The 26330-nt window shown below is 40.5% G+C and overlaps 1 protein-coding gene and 1 long non-coding RNA gene across 4 annotated transcripts; one reads left to right on the forward strand and one right to left on the reverse strand.

The window, feature by feature from the left end:
- Positions 1 to 12415: 12415 nt before the first annotated feature.
- On the reverse strand, positions 12416 to 14568 carry LOC105689007. The gene is made up of 3 exons (XR_007280168.1): positions 13556 to 14568; positions 13201 to 13437; positions 12416 to 13114 (listed from the first exon to the last, which is right to left on the reverse strand). It is a non-coding gene; the product is annotated as an uncharacterized LOC105689007 (long non-coding RNA).
- On the forward strand, positions 13558 to 26305 carry LOC105689006 (PDF receptor). 3 transcript variants are annotated; one of them, XM_025747150.2, is made up of 13 exons: positions 13558 to 13683; positions 14577 to 14684; positions 14848 to 15053; positions 16721 to 16824; positions 16977 to 17124; positions 17415 to 17517; positions 17628 to 17745; positions 17880 to 17949; positions 20203 to 20288; positions 20978 to 21161; positions 21498 to 21612; positions 21786 to 21891; positions 22255 to 26305. In XM_025747150.2, the coding sequence occupies exons 1-13, from the start codon at positions 13578 to 13580 to the stop codon at positions 22265 to 22267; spliced, it is 1467 nt and encodes a 488-aa protein (XP_025602935.2). In that variant the 5' UTR covers positions 13558 to 13577; the 3' UTR covers positions 22268 to 26305. The 3 variants fall into 3 exon arrangements, with proteins under 3 accessions (XP_025602935.2, XP_048516349.1, XP_048516350.1); XM_048660392.1 differs by having other exon boundaries at positions 23483 to 26305; XM_048660393.1 differs by lacking the exons at positions 21786 to 21891; positions 22255 to 26305 and having other exon boundaries at positions 17816 to 17949.
- Positions 26306 to 26330: the final 25 nt, after the last annotated feature.

The raw sequence follows: 26330 nt of genomic DNA on the forward strand, positions 1-26330 counted from the left end.
GCTGTGTAATACCAGCGCTCGAAATTCGAAAATGAAATCACTGACGAGGGAAAATCCCCGGCGCGAAAATCAAACCAGAGTCTGATCGACAAGGTTCGCCTTCAACTTCTCGGCAAACGGTATACGAGCATTTCCACGTTTTCGTCCGTTTTATCGCCGCGAAAATTTTATCAGAGAATACCTACGCTCGATAGGGTAGGAACAATACCCTTCGTGTGAATAACGTCGATCGGTAACGCAGTTTTGAAATGATGAGAAAACTATGGAAATTGGTAAAAATTTTCGGCAAGGATTTACCGAATAATAAGTCTCGTAATCAGTATCTTGATTAGATTTCGGATCATTGGAAATTTATATTTAAAAATTCTTACATTTCAAACTTTTGAAATGACAGAGAGTGAGTGATTCACTCAAGTAAACGAGTTTCACGTGCCAAGTAGGTCGTTTCCATCGATGATATTCCTAATTAGCGGGGTGTTTTTACGTCCGATCCGGTGATGCGTGTCCCACGTGTTTCCCTTCCACTTCCAATATAATTTTTATTCCTCGGAGGGACGAGTTGGTAAGCAATTGAACGAGGACTCTCATCTCATACGGCCGGTATGTTATGTAGGACGTCAACCATTCGGGAATTTCAGATTATAACTGCAGCAATTCTACTCGATCCCTCGGGACTCGACGTGGTAAAATTTACCGCTGAAAATTATAGTGACGAGATTTTCTCTACGGCTGTGAGAAGAAAAATTCACGTATACTTCCACGCATGTAAAAATTCGAAATAAGAAGAAAGAAGTCATAGGATCGACACGGAATTGCCCAAATTTTTGTACACCTACAGGGTGTGCGAGAATAATAAGAAATTGACGAACAAAAGCCAGTGGCCATCGGATCCTGAAAGATTCAGTTTTCAGAGCTTCATGGAAATGAAATCTTCATCCTCTCGTGTAGGACTGATGAAGAAAAAGTACAAAAAAAAAGGGATCCTAGGATTCGAGGCCGCCATTTTTCTTTTCCTTCGCAGTCCACCGCGTACATGTACACAAATGCAAAGGGACCTCGTAATGGGACACAAGAGACGTAATTTTTTTTTTTTTTTTTTGCTGCACATGTATTCGAACAATTTGCAGAAGACACACCCCATTTTTATTATTCAAACGACGGATACAAAGTGCGTCGTTGCGCTCGAATCTATGCCGCACACTCTAAAATTTTCCCAACCCTGCAGCAGCGGAAAACTGCGGCAGATTTTTTCGCCGACCTCTCGCTTCGCTTCGTCGATTACATCGATTACGATTATCAGTTTCATTACGTATCTCGGTTATCTGCACGCAAATGATTTCGAGCGCACGTTGTGCGTTAGATAAAAAGAAAGAGAGAATAAATAAAGCATGTGAAAAGATGTTTCCCAAAGTATGCCATTGAAAGTCTCAAAAAGAACTCCAATTTTTTGGGCGATGATACTTCACTCGAGGAGAAATGTATGTACCTTTTATTCGAGCCGCGTGCTGACCACTTGACGTTATACATCAATGCGAAATTCCCATGCAAACTCAACGGCTCTCAGACCCTATTGCAGTATCCAGGAATATTTGACATTGACTTTTTTTTTTTCGTTTCCGTTATAATACCAAGTATAGTTACTCAATGCTATCAGTCATACCGATGACCCTCCTCCTCCTCCTCCTCCGTCTCCCATGAGTTTAGCTGACTTTTTTTTCCTTTCAATTCGAGGAAAGGAAAATCTCAAAGTTCCAGACCTGAATTATGCTGCGATCAAACGTGACATTATTTTTGTTCTCTGCGTCGCAATGAAACATGTTACATATACTTTTTTTTATTTATATTCGTACATCAGGTTTGAGATCTTTGAAACTTACACTCGTGGAATTCGCTCAATCAATGGTACTGAGAGTCAAAAGAGATTTTCACGAAGGAAAGGCGTTCGGTGAGAAGAAAAAACGGAAAAAGGACTAAAATTCACAATAATCGCTACAAACATGATACCGAGAGTGAAAAGTGCGCGGGAATTCTTGGTTTCTCAAACTAATCCAATTTCATTCGAATTCGAGACCTCTGAGATCGGAGGGATAAATTTGAAAAGCGCGCAAACAATTGTATGAAATTCCAATAAATCCCGGCGAGCTCTTCGTCCTTCAAAGTATCCTTCGATCCGTATACGCGGTTGTTAGGTAAGAATCACTCGCTCGTATTAAACCTACACGAGTGAAGGAAAAAAAAGCAAGAAGACTATTGCAGATTCCCATTCATCCGTTCATCGCGGAAACGCAATGTGTACAATCCTCCCTCAAAAAACCGATGTTCACTCGCTCGAATTCCGTACCGATCTATCGATAAATAGTCGGCGATCGATGCAAAAATTTACAACAACGTACGAACAGTAGTCAGCCTCGGAATGCATATTTTTCCGCGTTATACCCCCGGCGAACTCGGTTGAAGTAGGTCGGTAAGAAAATAGACACACCCCATGATCACCTACCGAATTCTCGAAAATTATCGTTGCGTGTCCTCGATATTTTTGATATTTTTTCGGACGACATGTGGGTGAAATTTTCGAATTTTTTTTGTTCTTTCTTTCATTCGTAAAGGTGATCATAAATGGAAATTCGCAGGTCACGGGGCTACGATGTTGATTACGATATCGCGTAACTTGATTGGTGATTTTCGATTTATCTGCGGAACGTTGGAAAAAATGATACGCCCCACCCACCTACGCGAGTTAAAAAATAGCCGCGCGTGACCAGCGAAAAGATTAATTGACAATTTTCAAGAGGAGTATACGTATTATTTGGTTTTGACCGAAAGCCTCTGCGGGAGGGCCCAAGAGTCCTCTACATTCCACCATAGACGGTGCTGTGGTGTTCCCGTTTCATCACCGCACCTCTGCGTTCTCCTGTGTACCGGTGGCCCGTGACGAGCCCTGTTACGATTATCGTTGTCAGTTCTGCTCATCGTCAGTTCGATCAGTTCCTCACCGAGCATGCTCGAAGGTCCTTGAAACAGGCCCCTCCTAGTGTATAGCATGCAATTTTGAAGAACTTGTCTCTTGCAATTCTCTCAGCTAGTTTTTTATGACACGTTACGCGGTGGTGCCGAGTAGGCGACCCTCGTCCGGGGCATGTCGTGAGGCCCGCATTCGCCGCCAGACGATTTGCCCCCACGTTGCCCTTGATGCCCTCGTGCGCCGGTAAGCAGAGTAGATCGATCTGAAACATAAAGTGCTGCTCTCCTGTCGCTGCGGATGTAGATGTGCTGCTTGCCCTCGTGGCCCAAGGTCAAAATCCTTCGGAGGCAGGACGGTACAGCAAACACCACCGCCTAAAATACCGCAGCAGTGTTCCCTAGGGCCGACGACAAACTTACAATTAGCCTGGGCCCTCCGCCTCGAAGGTGTCTATCCTGTCCGGTCTCACGATCTTCGCGGTTCTTCTCCATTCCATCTTTCTGCACCTGTTCCCAATCGGGCCCACCCTTTCGGGGAAATAGGTTTGCAGCATGTAGGTTAGGTAGGGTTAGCCCGTCCAGATTTTCAAGATGAGACAAACGAGGATTTTCGGGGAAAACAGATATGAAAAAGAAAAAGAAAAAAACAAACATACTCGGAGAGAGGAGAGAGGAGAGAACATAAGTATCCACCTCGGTCAGTTTTTTAATCTCACGTTGGCGTGTATAGGTGCGGGTTTGTAACGTATGCGGTGTACCTGGCACGAAGTAAAGGCTCGAATCGATAATTTTTAACGAACCGGATTCCAGGATTCCGCGTGGACCGAATGAAAAATAAATAAACGGATGAAGAAATTGTTCGGTAAATTTGAATCCTGAAAATATTGTTAATAGCCAGGTGATGAGACGTGATCGTTACTTTGGTACATTGTGAAATCCGTATTGTATTACATAGCCCGGGGACATGAGTTGCATAATCAAATTACACAAGTATATCCAGAACATGCACCCGTGACGTAACCCGGATCCATAATTAATTTTCGCGATCGTCGTAACGTGAATTCAACGTTTACCTACGATGTATTTCTAGACACGAATATTCAGGGTTGTAAATTTTGGAAAACTACAAATTTCTCGGAAATCCAAAAAATCAAACTATTCCGGATAAATGAACGCTGCAGGGTTCCGACTTTTCATCCAAACGAATCTCCTGTACACTCTTCGTCGATTGGGGCCCATGAAAAATTTTGATTTTTCGACGGTCGAACCGACAACATTCTCATAAAATTGACTCTTTCCGACAAAGTACATACTTATTGCCACGCTGTAGATAATTCCGAGATGTCCAGTGATTCATATTTCTCTATTCGGATGTCTGAATCGTTCGCATAGTTTTTAGCGACGATGCACACTTACACTCACGTACACAGGTATATCTGAAGTGCTCTCATCGTGGATTATTAAATCCCGATCTCGGCTGGGCTTGGTAAAAGACACAGTGTATGCGTGAATTTATCTCGCCATTGTCTGCAGGCATTTATTGATGTTACCACCTTATACGTGTTCAAAGAATTCCAGATATTACTTCTCCTCGAACATACACGCGTACACTTACGTAGTACACAGGTCTGACGAAGTTCGACGAATTCAGCGCGGCAATATCTAATAAAAAACGAGAAAAGGAACTTCCCGCGGTCATAGGAATAGAAAAAGAAAAATGAACATCGAATCGGATCACATGGCGAAGTTTAATTATATTCCACGCGACAACCTCGGGCAGCGCCGTTTTCAGACCGCGCATTGTATTTTCATTGATAAAATAATCGTCACGTTTATTTAGATTCTAGTCGAGATTCTCACCTCTCTCTTCCGGAGGGTGATTTTCAGATACTTTTGCAGTCAGGGTCGAGTCGGTTGAATCGAACGCGAGGATTTTACAATTAGTACAATGTGAAACCCCCGTTGGCTAACAAAAGTTTTCGATCGGTGCACGTGTGCAATGTGATGTCACGTGGTCAGGACATGGGTCACGTTCCCAGGATACCACGTGAGCCGTTTCTCAACCCCCCCCATTCCGAGGGGAGTTTCATGCACCGGCACATTACTTGCGTAATACGACAACGGTGACGTTATACACGTTGTCCCCTCTGTATACGGCTTATTATAAATTTTGGGCAAAGGGTACGCGAAATGTGCCCGCGTGTGTACGACTAATTGTAAATGGCAATGGGATTGTTTCTCGACGGATGTTAATACTTCTTCCAAGTCGGTGAATTACGACCCCAGGTAGCTCCCGCGTTGCAGATTTGAAGACCAATTAAGATGTATTCTCCGCTTGATATCGGTACAATATAATCTCAATTTATTATCGAAGCAAGTGCGCGCCGCTCCGATTATTAGGTATATCGTTTCCAATTTTGTAATTCGCTTGTTCAACCAACACTCGAGCAAACACATTGTATTCGTAGCATTGTAGTACAGTCGAAACTCGGGAACCCAATCGATTTCGATCATAAACGCACACAACGTTGTAAGTTTATTACGAGACTGTTGGATATTATAATGGGTATGTATTTACGTACTAGCATTGCGGGCAGGTGCTTCGCGCGCGCCGCATTTGTTATCGTTTGTTTCGATTGTTTCAGTTTTTTCGCAAGTTTTTGAAAATTTTTTTGGCGGCCCATTTTCTACGGAAATAAAAAAAAGAAAAAAGGAACAGGAAAACATTTCTGACTGTGTTTGTATGCTTACAGGCAGCTTTTGAACCAAACCAAACCGCTGAAATTGAGAAAACATCATTTGAATTGATAATCATTGTTTCATGTAATTCGCACAGGCCGACGCGTGTTCCATTTTGTCAATCGAATGCGAAATGATAATATCGGTCATAGTCGCAGCTATCATTATATTCGTATTTATTTTCGTCGTTTCAACCAAGTTACACGTTTTTAATGATTTTTTTTTTTGTCGCTGATGCAAAATCTTCATTCGATTACCACTTTTTCAATTTCGATAAACTACTGCTTCAGTCACACTTCGACGATAGCTTTGGTTTCAAAATTTGCAAACTTCTACATCGAAAAGTTTGTATTCGTTTATTTCAAATTAAAATATCTATTTTATTTGGACATCGACGTTAACGTCTTGAATTAGTCTTCGATGTCAACGATTCTCTGGTAACAATCTGTCATCTAAAATGAGAACTGACATATTTTGAAAATTGAATACTGGCCTCTCAGCCAATCGGCAATCGAATAAACCGTCATCAATCGGTCCACACGTAAAATGAAACGCCACCAATCGGTACACGCTCGTTTCGCCGCGCGAATTCAGAAACACGAGGCTCATCTCGAATTTCGAGTTTACATCTCGTCAACTTTTTAGAAGGGGATAACAGGCCAAGAGCCAGAGCAAAAATCGTAACGATCTTCCACGGGAACGATTTTTTTTTTTTAACATGTCGGAGGGTGTTCCTTGACTGTAAATCTCAGTTGGCTGGACGCAGGGGGTTGAGCCTCGGCCGCCATCTTGACAAACGCGTTTTATTAAATATCTGGCTAACCGATAAAAGCAGCGTAAATTATTCTTGTAAGTAATAAAATTTTCTACAACTTTTGTTCGAAATTTTTTTTTTTCTAAAATGCCTGGGTTTCCATTTACAGCGCGTCAAACTTGTCCAAAAACAGTCATGTCGGAATATTTAGTCAAGGTTCGATGACCGTTCGTACGAGTGGCGGGTGAAATTTTGAGAGACAAGTGTTCGTCGTTCGAATTGGGCGCTCAAAGGATTTCGGGTGCAAATTTTTCGGGAGCGATGAGAAAACAAGAAAATGGTCGGAGTCAAATTAGATTTTGATATTAATCGCTGTCGCACACTGCAATGCTCGCGCACGATTCGGAGAACCGGCGAACGAATATGATATCGCTGTCGCGGGAAATAAAATTACGATTATTCGAATATGATTCCCTCAAAAAAAAAAAGGAAATATAAAATTCGTCGTGGCGTCGCGCACTCCGATTCATACCGTGAGTAAGCAACGTACCGCGTAACGTGTAGTTGGTATTCTCGACCGCAATCCACGGAGTGAGGAACACGCGCGAGCTTGAGGGTGGAAAAATCCTACGAGGGGTCGGAGGCTGCGGGTACGTACGAAGTGTCTATAGAACTGTGCAGCGCGACGCGGTGTAAGCTTGATTCAGCGAGGAGTTTGGGGGAGACGCGAACGGAAGAACGGTCTACAGTTGCCGCGCGACTTCTTGCGCGGTTGGACGCAACGAACAGAGGTCTTCAACCCCCGGCGGACGAGGTCGTGGAAAAAGTTACTCGGAAAGAGAGCGACGGATAGGTATCTCGATTCTCGTCTCTCGTGTTCGTTATTTTCACGAAAGTCAAGTGCGAATTTGATGAAAACAAACGTTCTAGACAATTCGGGACCATGCAAGAAGCCGAAAGATTCTCAACCACCGAAATATCTTGGCCGGAAGTATTTTTGATAATTTGATACCGGAAATTGATAATAAAATAATTTTTTGTTATCCGCTCTTCGGAACGAGACGCAGAAATGCTTTTGGTAACTAATTAATGTGCAAGCGAGATAATATCCCGAGATAACTGCATCTGGTCAAAAAGGTTTGAAAAATGTTCAATTTTATTAAAATATGATTATGAAGTTCATCGAATTTCAGTTATTGTTTTATTCGGAGGATGGATGAATGTTTTTTTTTTTTTTTGTTCCTAAAGAGCAATAAAAAATCTCTTAGTTTGGCCATGTTTGAAAAATTCATGAATGAAAGAAAAATCAACATGCGCCTTTCTCAGGTCCTGGGAAAGAAAACTCATGAATCCAATGACAAAAAAAAAAAACGAGATAAAATCCTTGGTAGAGTCGGAGTATTGGAATGCCTCGTACTTTTTTTCAGCAATTGAAAGGCCAGTTTCCATAAAGATAACTCTTAAACCTGTAGATGATTATGTTTTCGATAATTACGTCAGTGAGCAGACGAATCTCATTATCACAGTTTCATCTCATCACTGATCGGATTCCGATAATTATCAAACTCTCGAAACTTAATTTGAAAATAATTTCTGATCGATCGCTCGCCAACCGATCGCGATAGCTGTACAGCGAAAAAATAATTGGAAATCAAGCTTCTCTAAGAAATCTATTCGACCGAGACGAGCTGCACGATCAATTAATGCTTATATAGTCCATATATACGTGTAGTTTCCCTCGGGATTCCGATTGTTTCGAAATCATGCGATGAAAATTTATACCGGGATGAATGGCCGGCTATATACACCCTACGACTCTATATTTCGACCGTTCGCAATTCAGACGATGAGAGAAAGGAAAGAGGCTTGCGTGGGAATGGAAAACGGCGGGAAAATCGTGAGGGAGAAACAAAAAAGGGCATCTGAATTCTCGCGTGCGAGTATCGGGAAATTGTAAACAGCGGTATTGGTATCAGTCGTTTCGTCGGAATTGGAATTTTTTCAAACTCGGACAAGAAATAGACACGGAAATACGCGTGGAACCGTGTATGAATTCAGGGTGAAAACTATGGTCTGTCACTTTTAGAGGGCCTAAATTTACGACGCCTGTACACTCGGTGGCGTCTCATTATCACAGCACATCTCGAAGCAACTGGGCGTGCGGAGATATTAAAAGGGCAGGGTATAATGATTCCAATTTCACAGAATACTCGGATAAACGACGAAGCGGAGTTTGAATTTCCGTTTGGATTTTACGGTGTCACTTACCGCTAACTGAAATCTTCTTTTACTCGTGTACCTACTCATCATACCCCCGCACGGATTTAAACCTCTCGCTATAACTCGTGTTCGAACTTCGCGAGAATCTTATCCTTCCTTTCCGATTCGCCGCGCTCATCTCAACCCTCGCGACTTGTTTCTTTTAGTCAAAATTTCGCGCGATAGTTAGTTTAATTGTCGCTCAGTTTTTTATTTAAAATTTTAACGCACAATCCCTGTAATCTGATCGGCGGTGCGAAAAGTCACCTTGAAGCGTATCGGGTGTATATATTGTGTATTAGATGGAAACGTTTGATCACGTCGGATGTTTGATTTGCGATAAAACACGCGCAGCGATGACACCGCAGCCAATTGAGTGAGAGCGCAAAAGCGTGGAATGGGAATCCCGGCATCGCCAAAATTTCCTCCATCGTTTCGTCTCGATAATTCCCGCGTGTATAATTAGATCTGAGCTGTTTGATGCGGTGACCTACAAGGGCGAGGACTATTCTTTATTGCGAGCAACGTGTGGTTGCCGCCCGTCACAACTTCCTCGGCAACGCGTGTAAATGGATTGAAAAATTCCGAATCCCTCCGCCAACGCAAATTAGTCGAGGAAAGTGACATACTTCTAGTGCTTGATGGATAACAATGAAGAATGAAAATTCAATTGCATCTACACACGATCAAAGCTGAGAAATTCTTCATTCGAGGAACTATTTTTGGAAGTTTTTTTTTTTTTTCAAACGTTCGATAGTAATGACAAGATCAACGATCGCCATTGCAGTTCTTGGGAATGAGAAATCCATGAAGCCCCTTCGAACACATGAAAGAACGGTTTCAGTGAAAATCATCTTTCTTTCCCTACATTATTAATTAAATTCGATATTATATTTATATACATATTTTCAAGTTCTCTTTTACTCCTATCGTACCACCAACCGTATAATTCTGACCCTATAATACGATTTCTCATAATGACGTTCTCAATTTATTTCGCTCACATACGTATGTACGTACGTACATCTCGTTAATTGCGGTACTCGAAGAAAGTTATATTGCACGGTTGCACTTTTCATGATAGATGAGACTACGATATCGTATATACGACATAGATTCGCTCTATAACGAATCGACGGGTTTCTCGAAACTATGCGTGTCTTTTTTTTTTTTTTTTTTTTCTTTTGTTCAATTATACCGAAGAGCCCCTCGCTGTGTCATAATAAACCAACCAAAAGTTTTTAACGGAGAAATTCCAGGCATATAATTCGATTCCCTACTGCATATAAAGGTAGCGAGAACCTCCCAAAGGAGGGTGTGTAATGTATCGCGAAATACACCTACGTTCGTACTGCGTTTTTCTTCTTTAATTCGAGTCGTTTTCATCCCTAATTACGCCCTCACTTTTTCCTCATTATGAGCGTTCTGTGTCAGCTTGGTTCGAATTTTCCGACCAAATGAAAAACCGGTACACCTACGGAATTGGAATATAATAAAATAGTTAAAAATTACGCGGGTCGCTTGAATGAAAGTAAAAGATTTTTCGAACGAATCGAAGATATATCGTTGTTCGATCATTCTTTTTCCCCGCACGATAATCGATTTATCTCAAGGTGTACAGGAGGCGAAAAACTCTTCGAGCCAAATTCGTACACCCCATCATCGCATGTAACACGTACTTGAGCGGTGTACGCCCGAAATATACTTCTTCTGAACAATCGATTTCCTGCCCGTTTTTCACCGCTTCATCACGTTTAAAGTAGATGCTTAGCTTTGGAAATCCGCGTTGGAACCATTACGATTCTGAATTCTTTATAGAAAATTTTTGCCCTTGACCGTGAAATTCGCGGTACGACATAGCCGTTCCATGATCATTTTTTTGTCCCGTTATTTTTCCGATAACACAACACAGAATTCACGCGCGCACGATTATACCCGCCGAATCTTATAATCCGTCTCAGTTACTCATTGGGGCTTATTAATTCGAAAGCAAAAAATTCCCAGGTATTTCGTCATAGTTGCTTGGGAAATTTTTAGAAACGAAGATTTGAAAAATTGCGATAACGATGGATTTTATTTCGGCGAAGCAACGCCAGATTCGCAAAGATAAATGACGACGTTCGTTGGGATGATTTTGAGAGAAAGTCGAACCCCGAGGGTACCCTTTTGGCTCCTACAATTTTTGCAGAGCGCAAAAGTTCGGTGTACATCGGAAACCCCCCGGAACCGTGAAGGGAACCGAAGGTCAAGGAAGATAAAATCTTGGGAACGTCGGGGGGAGAAGTTCTCCCGAGCAAAAAGGTTGAAATAGAAGAAGAAATGAGGGAAAAAGGAGGAGGTCGTTGGGGTATATCGGAGGGAAAGTGTGCGCCCGGCCGGCCGCTCGGCCACTTGGGTCCTCGCAATGTCCTCGGCCTATACGCGTGTAGCGCCGTAAGGGTGGTTTTTTTTCGCTGGAAAGGGAGAAGCGAGATCATCGAGGCATCGGACAACCACCGGGACCAAGGATTCCGTATCACGACGCTATAACGTCGACCTTGCCGAGTTCGTTCTACCGTCGATGCTTCAGCTTCTGAACACTCAACGATTTCAATGAATGCGGTTTCCCTGAGACTCCCACCGTCGGTACCTACCTGTGTGCCCCGCGTTCGCGTGTACAGAAGCCGAGCCACCCCGATGGCCTCCGTCGAATCAGCGAGCGAACTTTTCTCCTTTTCCTCTTTATTTCGTTTTATTTCATTCGATTCTTTTTTTCCTCCTCTCGTTCGCGGGCTGCAGCTCCGGAGAGATATTCAATTATTTATTCGGAAATCCGCGACTCCGGTGATTCCCGAGGGCCTATGCGAAACTCGACGCTGTATATTTTTTAATGCATCGGTTGTTCCAACGCCCTACAGGTACATGATTTTTCTCCATTGTAACATCTCAAGTCCCTCTGCTCCCTGCTCTGCCGTACATCGAGTCGAGAGAATACCGAGAGTTTGCTCAAACGGCTACTAGATTCTCCCCCGTTATCTACTTCCGTGTCCGACATTTCTCGACTAAATGCGGGGAGCAAAAAAATACGAGGGGCATCAGCGACGTACTGTAGCAACACTTGACGAGGGGCTTACCACTCCTCCACCGATAGAGCGCGGACCACTCCTACTTCCAACGCTATGAAAAACTTGAATTAAATTTGTGTCAACCGACTGTAACTTTCGTGCGAATCGGGAACCATTTTATAAATGAAATCTACGCGAATCCCTGAATTGGTAGGGGAATTTTTCATTTGCGAGAGAAACCTTATTATCTAACGAGTAGAATTTTTGAAGCTGCTTTCAGAACGGGAGTGATAACTTTTTGGGATTCTCTGTCCTGTGGAATAAACGAATACTGCTGAGTTATATACGGCGCGCCGTCAGACGTAAATACTTCGGAGTTTCATCGACCCTTTAACCATGTGAGGAGTGTGAAAGGGGGCCGACCGGCCTCCTTTTTATTGTAAACCTGATCCGATCATCCAATACCCATTAGATCTATCGTGACGAATGATATACATCTGGTCTATGAAGTTTGCCACTAAACCTCATCGCCACCGCTACCTTGTCAATGTGATTCCCCGCCGTTACGCTCGTTAGGAAACACAATTGGATTGAGATTTTAACTCAGGTAATTGAATGGATAAACGGGGAAAAAGCCGAAAAAAACCTATGAAATATCATCCCGCATATTAATTTTCCTTTAAAATTTGCCATTTTTGTTTTTTGCTTTTACCAGGGGCTTCGCGCTCGCTTTGTCCTAATGAATTCTATTCCATTCAACATTTGATGTTCGCATAGTTCAGATCGATCAATCAAAAGGCAAATTTGAATATAACTGATCTTTCAGATGTTATTTATAAAATTGTGAATAATGCAGCACATAACCGTTATAAATTTAATCCTAATTATTTTTACTACATTCTAATTTTTTTTATTTATTTATCTTTTTTGATAATTTATAACTGAACATTTTTTTTTCAATTTCTTATTCTTTCTTCTTTTTATATTTTTCTGCTCTCCTTTTTCCTTCATTTCTTATATATTTGATTCTTTCTTCTATTCTTATTCTTTTCCTTTCCTTTTTCCTCTATTTCTTTCTTGACCTTCACTCTCACCTCCGTTTCTTTCTCTTCCTCTCTCTTTACCACGAGTTCCGCCCGCTCGCATAGCATGAAATCCCATCCGTCGTCTGTAATTTTATTTTCTAAATTTGTTTTATTTTGAAATTTCCACTATCAGACCAGGTAACGTTCATAATGATGCGGATTCATATAAATTTTTATCCGTCAAGATTTGCATTCTTACGATATTCTTATGCTTATAGATTGTTCAAAATTGTATTACCACCGATCGTTAGCGTCTGTTTGATATTTTCCATCTGCAATACAACCGCATTATGTCAACATCTATCCATTTTTCACAACATTGATGAATTATCTCAATGATTAATTGAAATCAACTTACTTTTTCAGCTCATAGTGATGCGTGCAGGTTACACGAACTTGCTTCTTCGCAATTTGTTGTAGAATGAATTTATTTCTAACAAACTATGATTTTTTCATTCTGTTCTTCGTTTATCACTATGGTATTACAACCAAATTTTCACCCAATGGCCGTCGTACATTTTGATTAACTTTGATTGGTTGGTGAAAACTGTTCACCAACGAGAATGCGGTACAATTCTCATAACTTCAATAGGATCTGTCCGACAAAAAAGAAATGCATTCTGTTTTTTCGTTATTATTATAATTATAGTTTCAAAGTATTATGATTATTTGTCTCAACACTTTTTTATTGTACATATAGAGAGATTCCGTACGTTTTTATATCACCCGAACAAGATGAATGCCAGCGACACAGGAGGGAACGTAAACTTTGTCGGGAATCAAACCGCCGCTCAACTTATCTGCGGTTTGGCTTATCGAAACTTTGTGCCACCCGGTGACGGTGAGTAACTTCGAGGAATTCGATCCTGTATCGACTGTCGTGAATTTCTCTCGACAATTATTTTCTTTCTTTTTTTTTTTTTTTGGCCCTACATTCATTCTCATCCCTGGGAGTTATTATGACCGACCAGATCGACGTTTGTATACGGGCCATTGCACGCGAAAACGATCAGTCGAGTTTCAGATATTTTTTTCAATTTTTCACATAGATAGTCCTTGAGGAGTTAAATTTTTGTACTAAAGGATGAACCCATTGTTGAAAAATTGACCGAGATATCTGCAATGGAAAATTTGAGCAAGGTTCAGTTAAAAAATCGATAACTCTGCTAATAATAATAACGCTATCAGGTTCAAAAAACTCTCATTTTACGCGGAAGGTTCTAAGCTTTTCAAATAAAAATAGAAAGTTGTAAAAAAATGTCATCTTTGATTGTTTATTCAAAAAAAAATTTTATTTATTTCTTTCAACCCACGTCGATAGCACCGAAAAATTTGAAACAAGCATATTCCGGTCGATTTTGCAACAATGGGTTAATCCTTTGGTACAAAAATCTAACCCCCCAAAAACTATCTGTGTGCGAAATTGAAAAAATATCTAAAACTCGACCGATCGTTCTCGCTTGGAATGGCCCGTATTGTATATAAAAATAAAAATAAATACATAAAAAAAAAAAACATTTCCCAAACTGAACAACGTACCCAATTATTTTAGCTTTCTCGTGATTCCCCCTCTTCGAAATGAAAAATATAACAATAAAAAATTTACATCGACTTGACCTTTGAAAAGCCCCATCAGCCTACATCAGCTTGGGAGGCTCGCTCTGGTGAAGATAGTTTTTGATCTTGCCCGGGGCAATGGAAAGTGTTGCTCGAAATTAACGATTGGTTTTTCAGAGATATGGTGCAGCTGGGCTTGGGACTCCATCTTATGTTGGCCTCCGACCAAAGCTTCGACTTCGGCGAGACACAGATGCCCCAGGGAGAACGGGATAGACACTACAAGTAAGCGCAATGTCTGTGAAATAGAGGAGACAGAGGAAGACGATGTGGCCGATGCTGAATTTTCATCGGTCGAATAACTCGACCGTGTTGCCCAAAGGGGGTAAACATCGAAGTCATTTTTTTTTTTTCACTGGTACTAATCGATGTCAATGTTCGGTTACAGAATTCGTGGAAAAGAGATGCGGCGATGACGGTCAATGGGAGGGCCGCGAAGGGTCGTACGGTATCCGTGGCGGTTCGTCGTCTCCGGGAAACCCGAGTGTCTCGACCAACGGACCGCATGGTTGGACGAATTACACGCCTTGTTTTACACCGGAAATGCTGCAACTCATACGCAAGCTGTACAGCGGAAGTGAGGACGCTGCCAAGGTAAATGTACATCGAATCTTGTCACGTACTGATTCGCACGATGTTGATTAATTATACCTGATTAGAAATCGTCGCGTCGATTCCTCTTCTTCGATTTCGTTCTCTTTCTCTCCTCCGACTCGTTCATCTCTTCCGAATTGGCGGCGTATAATTTAATGACGTACCTGAATTATGATGAATTAATTGCTCGCTCGGGTCCCTAATTTTGTCACGTTATGTATCAAATATTTACCGTTCAATTAGTACGTTAGCGTTGCTGTACAGACTGCTCGGTGAACGCGTTGAAATATTAATTTTGTTATCCGAACACTTATTTGCAGCACGGTTATAAATATTCGTTGTGAACAAAAAAATCGTACGATTTAATCTCCCGTTTGTCGTCGAGGAAGCCAATGTTCGTAACGTTCGGTGATAATTCTGAGTGATATTCGTGACCGTTAACCCTCAAAATACATTATCCCTCGGCCTTTGTCAAAGGCAAGAAATCCGGTAATGAATTGCGCGTTCGAAGTTCAGCTGTTCTCGAATCGATTCTTACGGACAACACGATTTCAGATATCATACCCGCTGTTCGCGATACCGATTCTCCTGAAAATGTCAATGGCGAAGCCACCGGGGCCGGGGTATCGGAATACGACAAAAATAGAAGAGTTGTGTATGAAAAAGGTGAATCTTGATTCACGATCCGCGTAATAAACGTCGTTGGGGCCTGCCCTGATTCTCTTTAGAGACCGAATTTAATAACAGACGAATCCGTCCTTAAACACTCCGATCAAAATTCTCCACCTCACTTATTGCACGGGCACGCGATGGATTTTTTTTCCAAGTGCATACAGAGCCGTACCTTCCCGTCGATTGTCTAGACGATGTTTGCGCCAGCTTCCATTTCATTTTTCGTTCCTTCTCTATAGTACCGAAGAGAAAACGGCCGTGAGGTGAAGGATTAAAAAAACCAAAAAAAGAAGAAGAGAAAAATGCTAGGCATAGAAAAGACCTTGGAGAGTCTCCATCCACGTATTATAACTGAAGGGTAGGAACGTTCTCGGTGGAATCAGAGCGTAACAAACTTGGTTGTTTGCCCTCGTAAATTTTCTGCGCAATTTCACCAAACGTGCAAATGAGTTGTATTTATCATATCGCATATCATTATGTGTATGCAAAGAGCGTTAAAATTTATGGAGAAGAGAATCGCACATTCAGCTCTGGAAACTCCTGAAATTTATCCAGCGTTGTATTACGATATAAAACAAACACGTAACTACGTGTACGAGTGAAGGTATAATTTCCGGTACTTCACGCAGCTCCACCGCTGTGGAATTGTAACTTCGACATTAATAATTCTTGCGATTTCTTCGAGATTCTGAGGCGTCTCATCTTCGCTTCTCTTTTAACGAATTTTTTCAAAATTTATATTCTATTTCTCAGTGGCTATTTTTCTCCATCATTTTCTACGAACCGCAGATTCCTCTTTTGATTACTTCTTCGTCTGCGGACCTGGTTTTTTTCGTGTACGTTGTCGCGGTTTCATCAGCTTTTCGTTATGATAAAAATCGTGGTTTATATTATTAGACTCATTGTGGAGTTTCCGAGATAATGAGAGAAAAGGCGATAGATTGTACAGTTATAGAATACTCGAGCAGTTCCCGTCTTTGATGTCATCTTTGCAGGTGAAATTGGACATCGCTGAGAAGACGAGAACATTGGAAATTATTGGGTTCAGCGTTTCTCTCGCGGCGTTACTGGCGTCCCTCGCTATTTTTTGTCACTTCAGGTAAGCTATAGTAGCTGGAAAGTTCGGATGGCCCTTATCGGATTGATTGATAGATTTCCTTTCGAGGGCCATATCGATCGGTATCCCAGCCGCCGTACGATGGCAAAATCGCTTCGGCGACATCCTCTTTTTAAACCACTTGTCGATTTCAGGAGCCTTAGGAACACCAGAACTCGTATACACAAAAATCTATTCGTGGCGATGGTCATACAAGTCGTTATTCGGCTGACACTTTACATCGACCAAGCGTTGCTGAGGACGGCTGAAGCCACGGGAGTCACTCGGGGAATCCAGAATACGGTATACCCTTAATTAATTTTACAATCCTCCGATAGGCTGGCGAAAATTGGAGCAGGCATTCGACGATTCGGATGTTGCCCGAACGACGGACCTAAACTTTTGAACCGAATCGCAGTGAATCAGGCGAGATTACGTAGAGTCGAAAAAGACCGGGAAGTTCGCGTCTTCCATCTTATTGTCAGTCATGGCATGATAAAAGAAAAAAACATTTTTTCCTCGTTCGGATTTATTCAAAAAGACAATTACGGATCGTAGACTGAAATCCTAAAAAACATCGCAACCTCTTGCAGCCTTTTCTTTGCGAGGCGAGCTACGTTCTTTTGGAGTACGCTAGGACCGCTATGTTCATGTGGATGTTCATCGAGGGTCTCTATTTGCACAATGTAATAACCGGTGAGTCGATTATCACAGGAAAATATCGTCAAGTTTATGTTTGTCTAGAAAGCCCGCCTCGGACGCAGAAAACAGAAAAAAAATTCAATTCCGGTTAAAATATTTTCCAGTTACCGTATTCCAGGAGACTTCTTATTACCGGACGTACCGGTTAGTTGGATGGGGATATCCGGTATTGATGACCTTGACATGGGCTGTTGTAACGGCGTTTTACTATCGCCCATCAAAGTGAGTTCGCTATTAGTGAAATCGCCCCGTTTTTTTTTTTTTATTTTTATTTCTTTTTAAACATCTTCAGCCCCACGACCTACGTGTCCATTTTTCTGGTCGAGCTAGAAATATTCCAATATTTTCGGCCACAGATGCTGGTGGGGATACAATCTGACCTTTTATTTCTGGATCCTGGAGGGCCCGAGGCTGGCGGTTATATTGGTAAATAAATCCACTCGATTGTATTTCATTTTATACATATTGTATATCGGCTAGTATTCATTCATCGTTAATTATTATTATTATCATCTACCCGGCAGTCTATGATTTCTGCTGAATTGCGGAGTGTTAAATTTCCCCTTTTTCGGCAGAAGTTTTCCCATACGTGAGGATAGAGCAATCCTCGAGTTTACCCAATTGAAGATATTTCTACATAATTATAGAGATTCGATAACAAAAGAAGTAGTAAGTTCGACTCGTTAGCAAACTTTTTTGGTTAATTAAATCCTTCCCTGACGGAGGATCAGTAGAAAAAAAAATAATAATAATTTTACCGTTTATTAAAAAAGCAGTGGCCTTTGAAGAGCAAAGATAAAGTCAGCTCCTATATTGTGTTCGGACTTTCAGATTAAGTTCAACTACCAACAACGTTGGACCAGTTGCATTCTCATGGAGCTTGAAATCTCAATATTTGATTTAAAACAATCCACGCGATGTAAATTGCTTCACGGGTGTTTGTGTAAAAACAAATTTAATGTATGTGTAATAGAGGCCTTCGGCGTTCGAATTGTCGATATTTTCTCCGCAGACCCTGCGCTGCAAGTTTCTTGGGCCATCGATCCATAGCCTTGCATCGTGAGAAAACGCAGGCAGCCAAGCTGTACGAATACCTGTTAGCTTTTTTCGAATCTTGGATAATTGAGTTCGCCTGGCTTTGTGCGGGGAGCCTTATAAAATGTATTTTTGAAAAGCTTTGAAAAACCGATATCACGCTGCTTATCAAGAAACTCGGCGGAGTCTCGCGCCAAGTGCATTAAAAAAGCACCGGACGGCAACCGAGTATCTAGGCATACAGTTAATGTCATCAGGTATCTCCTGAATCATCAGTATTTCGGGATATTTGGATACACTTTTGCCATACGAATCGCAGCGAAGCTTCCGCTCAAGCCTAATTTCAATGCCATTCGGAGTTCGGAGAGATGTGATCTCATGATAGTTATCAACGTTTGAGCCCGTTCTACGGTCAAATATCTTTCGACCCGTAGAAACAATTCTCGCTAAATAAACTGCAGACACGTGGGCGCGACCATCTTCTTCTCGTACCGCGTGTTTATTCCACTCTTCGTCGGTATAACTTCTGCGCGTCACGCAAAATCACATCATACTTGGCACAATGATCGATTTGGATTCTTTTTTTTTTTCTCTCAATAGAATTCAATTCGACGGTTATTCTTGAGAGACGACTTCATGTGTGCGGCGATTGATTTAGAAAATTTAATGTACTTGGCGATGTTTTTTTTTTTTTTTGCACCCGATGAAGTATAGCGGGAAATCATATATATATATATGCAAAGTGCCGCAGTTGGCACGATTGAATTGCCACGGCGTCTCATTCGACGATCTCAACATCGATTGAAAGCGAGCTCCGTTCTGCCTTCCGGTATACCCGGAAGTCCCGTCTCCCGGAATCACTTCGTCACCGCGCGAATGTTCGGGGTGTTTAGGAACTCCCATAGAAAGCTACGTTACGTAATTCTATTCATACAGGTGTACACGACGAACATGTAGGTGTGCAACGGATTTTGAGAGTGGCACAGTTGCACGCGTGATACAGTTTGCATCACGTGGCATGATTACTCCGCAAGCATTGAACGCAATAAACTTGTCGGCTATATTGACAGAGTTGTAGCTATTTGAAGAAAATATTATGAGCTTGCATTATTAAATCGCTACCGAGCATTCCATGCCGAATCGCTTCGATCGCCCGATGAACAAAATATGTATTTGTACGTAAACAGGGGATATGAATAATTAATTTTTGAAAAAATGTGCGAACGTTAGGGAATCCATTTCGCATCGAATGCGCGGTGCATCCCATGACATACAGGTATGTTCGTTATATCGATGGTATAACTAGGTGGGTTCTCTCATTTCAATTTAATACGTGGAACGGTATGACGATCTAGTCAGTAATTTGCATTTGAGTGATAATTGCGATGGGGGCATCCGAGCCGTCCATTCGAGCTTTTGATGTCCAAACAGTTTGATGTAAAAATCACGAACGGGATGAAGAGGAAGCGTAAATAACCGTTGTCACTGAGGGTAGTACGCGTATAACGCCCTTATTTATTTACATTCTTTTTTCCCTAACCAACTCCGATAGAGCGCGCGCATGCATGATCCCTGATAATTGCGGCTCACCCGGTTCACGAGTTTATATTTTTTATTTCTCTCTTGTCCTCTTGACTATTTCAGCTGAATTTCCTGTTCCTGTTGAACATCATTCGCGTTCTGGTGGTGAAATTAAGACGGAGCCACACGAGCGAGATCGAACAAGTTCGGTAAGTGCGGATCATTCATCGTTTCGTGATAATCAATGTAATCAATGTCGAAGCCTTGCATTACGACTTTTACGGAAGTTGATGATCGTTCTATTGCGTTTGATTCAACTGATCATGCAAGTGCTACACGATCGTTTGTTATACCGTGCGACGATGTGTGCCGTGGTTCACTTCTTGAGAAATCGATACCTCGTATACGAGGACAGAATCTGATTTGTTGGTATCGAGAGCTCGCAGTGGTTTCGTATGTACGTACATATATAAGAATAGGAGTTGAGAACGACAGCTTGAAAACGATGATTCTCGTTGGATCATCTTTTGTTTATTTCCATTTTCCTTGCCAATCAATCGAAGCGACTCTTTTCTTATCCTCCTTATTTTTCACCCATCTTTCCTTTTTCGCTGACGCTAATGGAAGTGATTTTTTTTCTTCCACGATGGATCTCCCAAAAGTTGAATGACTCATAACAATGGAGATGAGGATAAAAATAAAGTAGAATTATTAAACAGCGCCGTAATAATGTTACATTCGTTATTCGTGAATCCATTTCGATATATCTATAGCCTTACAGCGAATCTAAAGGATGAAAAGAAGTAATGCGAATCAAATAAAATAGCGGGACTTGTGATTTTAGTTGTTACAATTTATCGTGTTAAAATGAATCTATAGTGGATTTTGACGGTTTCAGGAAAGCAGTCAGAGCAGCGTTGGTTCTACTACCGCTTTTAGGTATAACGAATTTGATTTCAATGGCGGAAGCACCGCTGGACAAGGCAGTATGGGCATTCGCATTGTGGTCGTACTTGACGCATTTCCTGACTTCGTTTCAAGGGCTCTTTGTCGCTAGCCTTTATTGTTTTCTCAACGGTGAGGTGAGCGAAATATTCAAAAAATGTATCCAGTTAGTGTTTCGCTCTGTTCATGCCCCGATCAAAGTGACGCCGATTTTTTTCCTCGACTTTCTCCTACATACGCGGGGCACCTTTCAAACTCGTGCAGTCGCCTCACTTGTCCTTATCCTTTGATTTCTTCTGTTCTCTACCTATCGTTCTTTTGTCTACATCCCTGTCTGGTTTCTTTACGAAAAATGATCGCTGCAAACGCACGGTTATACAAAAGTTTTTAGTTCACACGTTCTCCGTGACGTAGATTTTTCCAGTATGAAATCTTATCTTCTTTGTTTCTTCCATTCGTATTTGTCAAATCAGGTAAGACTGGCGCTCGGCAAGGCTATTACAACATATCTTTCTTCGAGGGGAAATGATTTCCGAAACAGAAGGCAGTCTCCTTACACCGACTGTCACCCGCATCGAATAACATCGGGTGAGTTTATCAATTATAAAAAAAAAAAAAAAAAATTTCGGCACGACGCTACTGATTTAGGATTACAACAATAGGGCTAAATATCAGGAGAAATATGTATGGTACATGTAACTTTTTCAAAACTTGTCGCAACACCGAATTTAGTTGAGAACGTTCCGTTCAATTTTTCTCAGCAATTCAAGTGGAGGAAGATCATCCGAAGGATTTACCGAGTCATGCGAATTGGACGCGACTTTGTTGTCCAGGAATCGACATCCCAGTTCCAGAAGAGCCGGCCGAGTAAGTCACCCTGCTGTTAAAATATACTCGACTATACGTAACCGTCGACAGTTGTTTGCTCAAACGAAATTTCAATCCGTATTTGGACTCGAACTTGAACGGATATATTAGATGAGTTCGCATGCGTTATTCAAATAGGGTGGAGAGAATGTTCAGTTCGGTAAAGGACGTAATTAACAACTCTTACCAGAACTAGGTAATACGAATGGAATGGGGTTAACGCGACAGAGTACAAATCTAAACTTCTCGTTGATTACTCGCGCACGTTGTGAAAGCTGCGTTAATAAATAACGAAATGAAAATTCAAACACGGAGTTCGGATCGCCCGCCCTATGATTTTAGCTTGAAACTTTTGGCTTTCAGAACAACCGTCTGACCTTGGTGGAACCGTAGCTTTTGTCTCGGACGTCAATGGGGTTGACGACATCGTATTTATAACGCGCGAAATATCTCCCAAGAAAATTTGACCGACCGATGTGAAAAAAAATATCGGCCGACAAATATAGTTGTGAGAATATAAATATTATGTAAATCGTATGAATTTCGATACTCCGAACAATAAATTCCAACGACGGTTAGCGAACCCCCGAGCGAACGACCCTTGCGCATTTATTTAACGCAGCACAAATTCACGCTGGTGAAAAATTCTTTCTGCTTACACATCCGCTTAATTTTATCCCGCTCACTAGCTAAAATGCACGGAGTACTTTCCTAAGCGTCATCGCGACTAATTTTATCTCGTCGTCTTTTCACTTCTTTTCTTTTCTCATTGTTGTTTTACGAAAATATGTCTCCTTTCTACTCCTACACGCCATTTTGGATGTGATATCGAATGTTAATCCAGAGAAACCTTGCATATTTTCGGACAAGGGCTACTTTTTCATGCGCGTCGCTACTCTCAATTATACAATGTTAATATCCAATTAAAATTCCCATGTGAATGAATGGGGTCGATTATCTAAGGCTTATAAAAATGTGTATTACAGAGAAAAAAAGAAAATAGAAAATTAATAACGCAGTTCCTATGAGATCAGCAGTTACGGCCTTTACTGTAATTATATTCATACACGCGGCTTAAAATTAGCGAAACTTGATTTTTGTATGTATGTATACGTAACATATACGTAACGGGATAGCGTTTTGAAGTGGCTACTGTTCCGCGATATCGATTACGCGGTGGGTCCATAGCAGAGTGATAGGGTCGTCGGAGTCTGCAGAACGATGAAAAGCCGTGGGACGGGGTACGTCACCTTAAATGGAAGCCTTTTAAACGGGGAAGGAGTTCCTTTAACTTTGACCTCGCGATCTTGTTCGCAAATCTGGAGGCACTCGTTCGAAAATTTTACACAAAAAGAATCAGAAAAAGTGCTGCAACGTTTAACTTTGAACTTGAAAACGAGAATTGATCCGTCAAACCATTAACTTCGGAGACCACTTTTCAAAATGGACGTATGGATATAACAGGGAAAAAAAAAAAAAACAAAAAACAATGGAACGACGGTTTAATGACGACCCAATTACAAAAAGAGCCTCTGGAGTAGAAGCGAATGTATGATTAAGTTTTTTACTTTTTTTTGTTCTTTCATTTTAGTTGGGAGGTATAGAAAAATTGAATCCATGGCATAGATGATGTAAAGAATTCGGGCGAGATAATTACACGACACCAGTGAGATGAATACTATAGTAATGTTAATCTACGTCGTCCCGATTTTTAATTATTGTTACCTATTGTATAATAAGTTTTGATGCCAAAAATTATTTTTATTGTGCGTATATGTAGGTAATGGGTATGTAAATAATTATTCTATGTCATAAATTTAAAAGTTACGAGGTATACATGTTTTGAAAGAAAGAAAAAAATGATAAATATGAATAAAGGAACGCATAAATGAAGAAAATGAAAACCGGAAATGTTAGAAAAGTTGTGTTATTTTATCAGGAAAACATCGAAAATTTTACTCATATATTTACAGATAAAATGGAATCTAGGCTCGTTGAGTCAATCGTAGTTTATGAATATTGAGTGACGTTTATAATTACAATATTTTTTTATCTATAATTGTATTACGTTTACGTTACGTCAATAGATGCAGCTTTTTTTTGTCCCTAGGTGATAATTAAGAGACTGTAATTATAATTATCGGTAAATTAAAAATAGAAAAGAAAAAAATCATAAAAGCAGTATATCAAATTAAATTGAACGAATAAAGAAAAATGCTTGTAATGTTATGTGAAATTTTGAATCTGTCCACTGAGTGGTTGCCGATGACAAAAATCTGTGTGCCTATATGTATACATATTAGGGTGGGTCAAAAAAAACTTCTATTTTTTTTTTTGAATCTCACACAGAAAAACTTGTTGCTAGGTACCTTTAGAAAAGACACAGCCAGTATGGGCTCTTAATATTAATGGGAACATCCCCCTCATCATCGATTTCTATTTTCAATTCAGTTTGATATCCAAAAAGTCATGTTTTATCACCAATAGCTTGTTAAGCCCGTACTATGGTCAATATCTGTAGGGAATTGAATGCTCTACAAAAATGGTCTTCTATACTTTTTCGATAAATCTTACCATTTCAAAAATTGAAGAATTTGAAGAAAAATCACTTTTTCTTTCTGAATTCTGTTACTGACTGAGTAATAATTATTATCGAATGATCTGCATTAATTCTTGTAGGGAATTTAACGCTCTACAAAAATGGTCTCTTATACTTTTTCGAATTTCCGAATTTTTTTTTTTTTTCTCATATGTACTGCATATTGGAATTCAAATGGGAATATCTTCGAAATGGTTCGAGTAATCGAAAAAGTATAAGAGACCATTTTTGTAGAGCGTTAAATTTCCTACAATAATCAATGCAGATCATTTAATAATAATTGTTACTCAGTCAGTAACAAAATTCAGAAAGAAAAAGTGATTTTTCTTTAAATTCTTCAATTTTTGGCCTTGAATATCTTTGAAATGGTAAGATTTATCGAAAAAGTATAAAAGACCATTCTTGTAGAGCATTCAATTCCCTACAGATATTGACCATAGTACGGGCTTAACAAGCTATTGGTGATAAAACATGACTTTTTGGATATCAAACTGAATTGAAAATAGAAATCGATGATGAGGAGGATGTTCCCATTAATATTAAGAGCCCATACTGGCTGTGTCCTTTCTAAAGATGAAAAAATAGAAGTTTTTTTTGACCCACCCTAATACATATACGATATAAGTATATTATTCCGCAGTGAAAACCAAGTTTAGATAATATACATGTGTGGCATTTCACGTCAAATGGGCCATTTTTTCAAAAACTTTTTTGAACTCGACGAAACTCATGCAATATCTCCAGTAGTCTTAGCACCCGAATGAGGAAGCCAAATTGATCTATCCAATCAATTGATCGAGTTATCGCCAATTTATCGCTCCAAATTGTGAGAAATCAAGGATATCTTGATAGAAATTGTTCTCAACTTAATTCAACTGATGTATTCGTGTTCCTTAGGAAGACGGTGTGACGTGTGGATGGGATGACGTCGGACTTATTTTTATAAATGCGCCAATTGCAATACCTAATTTCTTTATTATTCGTTTGTTCGTCCTTATCCTAAACATTCAGTCCCGTTCACACACACACTCACACTTTCTCCGGTGAACCGCCTGCCAAGATCGCCAGTTATCGTCGTCGAGCCGCAGGTTGTCCCTTGATTGTCTAGCCTGGCATTTGTTGTAAGTGTATAATTGTTTCGTCGGTTGATAGTCCCTTGTTACCGTTTCGCTTTTATGTCGTTGATGAGTTTTATTCACAATCGTTTTTAAATTGTGTTTATAGTTTTTAATGTTGTGTTGGCGTTAAACTAGTAGCGCACGTTGATCTTTTTGCGTTATTTATTCACATTCTTATTATTTCGTCGTTATCGTTATTTGTGCTTTACTAGTTACGTTTGGGCACCCTTATCACCAGCATCCGAGTTCACTTGTTCGGTGCTAAACGCCAACTGCCTGATCACCTTGTTCACCCAAAGCGACAGCCTGGTGATACCGCGTTCTTGTCTTCTTATGTTTATGTCCTTACAACGAAAACGTTTCGTCAACTTCAAAAAATATTTTGGAGAAAATGGCCCGTTTGACGTAGAGTGCCCCATCTGTGAATTATACTTGCATATAGGAAGACTATGATATAATCGATTACAAGCGCTCGAAAATTATGACATTCAATTTGATTACAAGTAAATTATTTAATTTTAATTATTACAATAATAAATAACTAAATTATATACTGTCAATATGCTGTGTTAGAAATTGCCTTCGACGATTTCATGTTAGATATCTGTATAGTCCAATGAGATAAAGAAGAATGAAAAATAAGCAAGAAAAAACTAGCTAACAGGAAAAATAAATAAATAGGCATGTTATATGCAAACACGATTATTATTGTACTTACATTA

This window comes from Athalia rosae, chromosome 1 (genome assembly GCF_917208135.1).
Source record: "Athalia rosae chromosome 1, iyAthRosa1.1, whole genome shotgun sequence".
In the NCBI taxonomy this organism is placed as follows: Eukaryota; Metazoa; Arthropoda; class Insecta; order Hymenoptera; family Athaliidae; genus Athalia; species Athalia rosae.

Excerpts from the sequence above, each read along its gene's own strand:
- LOC105689006 (XM_025747150.2), top strand. The coding sequence starts at position 13,578 with ATGAATGCCAGCGACACAGGAGGGAACGTAAACTTTGTCGGGAATCAA. Across the intron at positions 16,825-16,976 it reads GCTATTTTTTGTCACTTCAG|GAGCCTTAGGAACACCAGAA; the intron begins GTAAGCTATAGT and ends TGTCGATTTCAG. Across the intron at positions 21,162-21,497 it reads ATTGTTTTCTCAACGGTGAG|GTAAGACTGGCGCTCGGCAA; the intron begins GTGAGCGAAATA and ends TTGTCAAATCAG.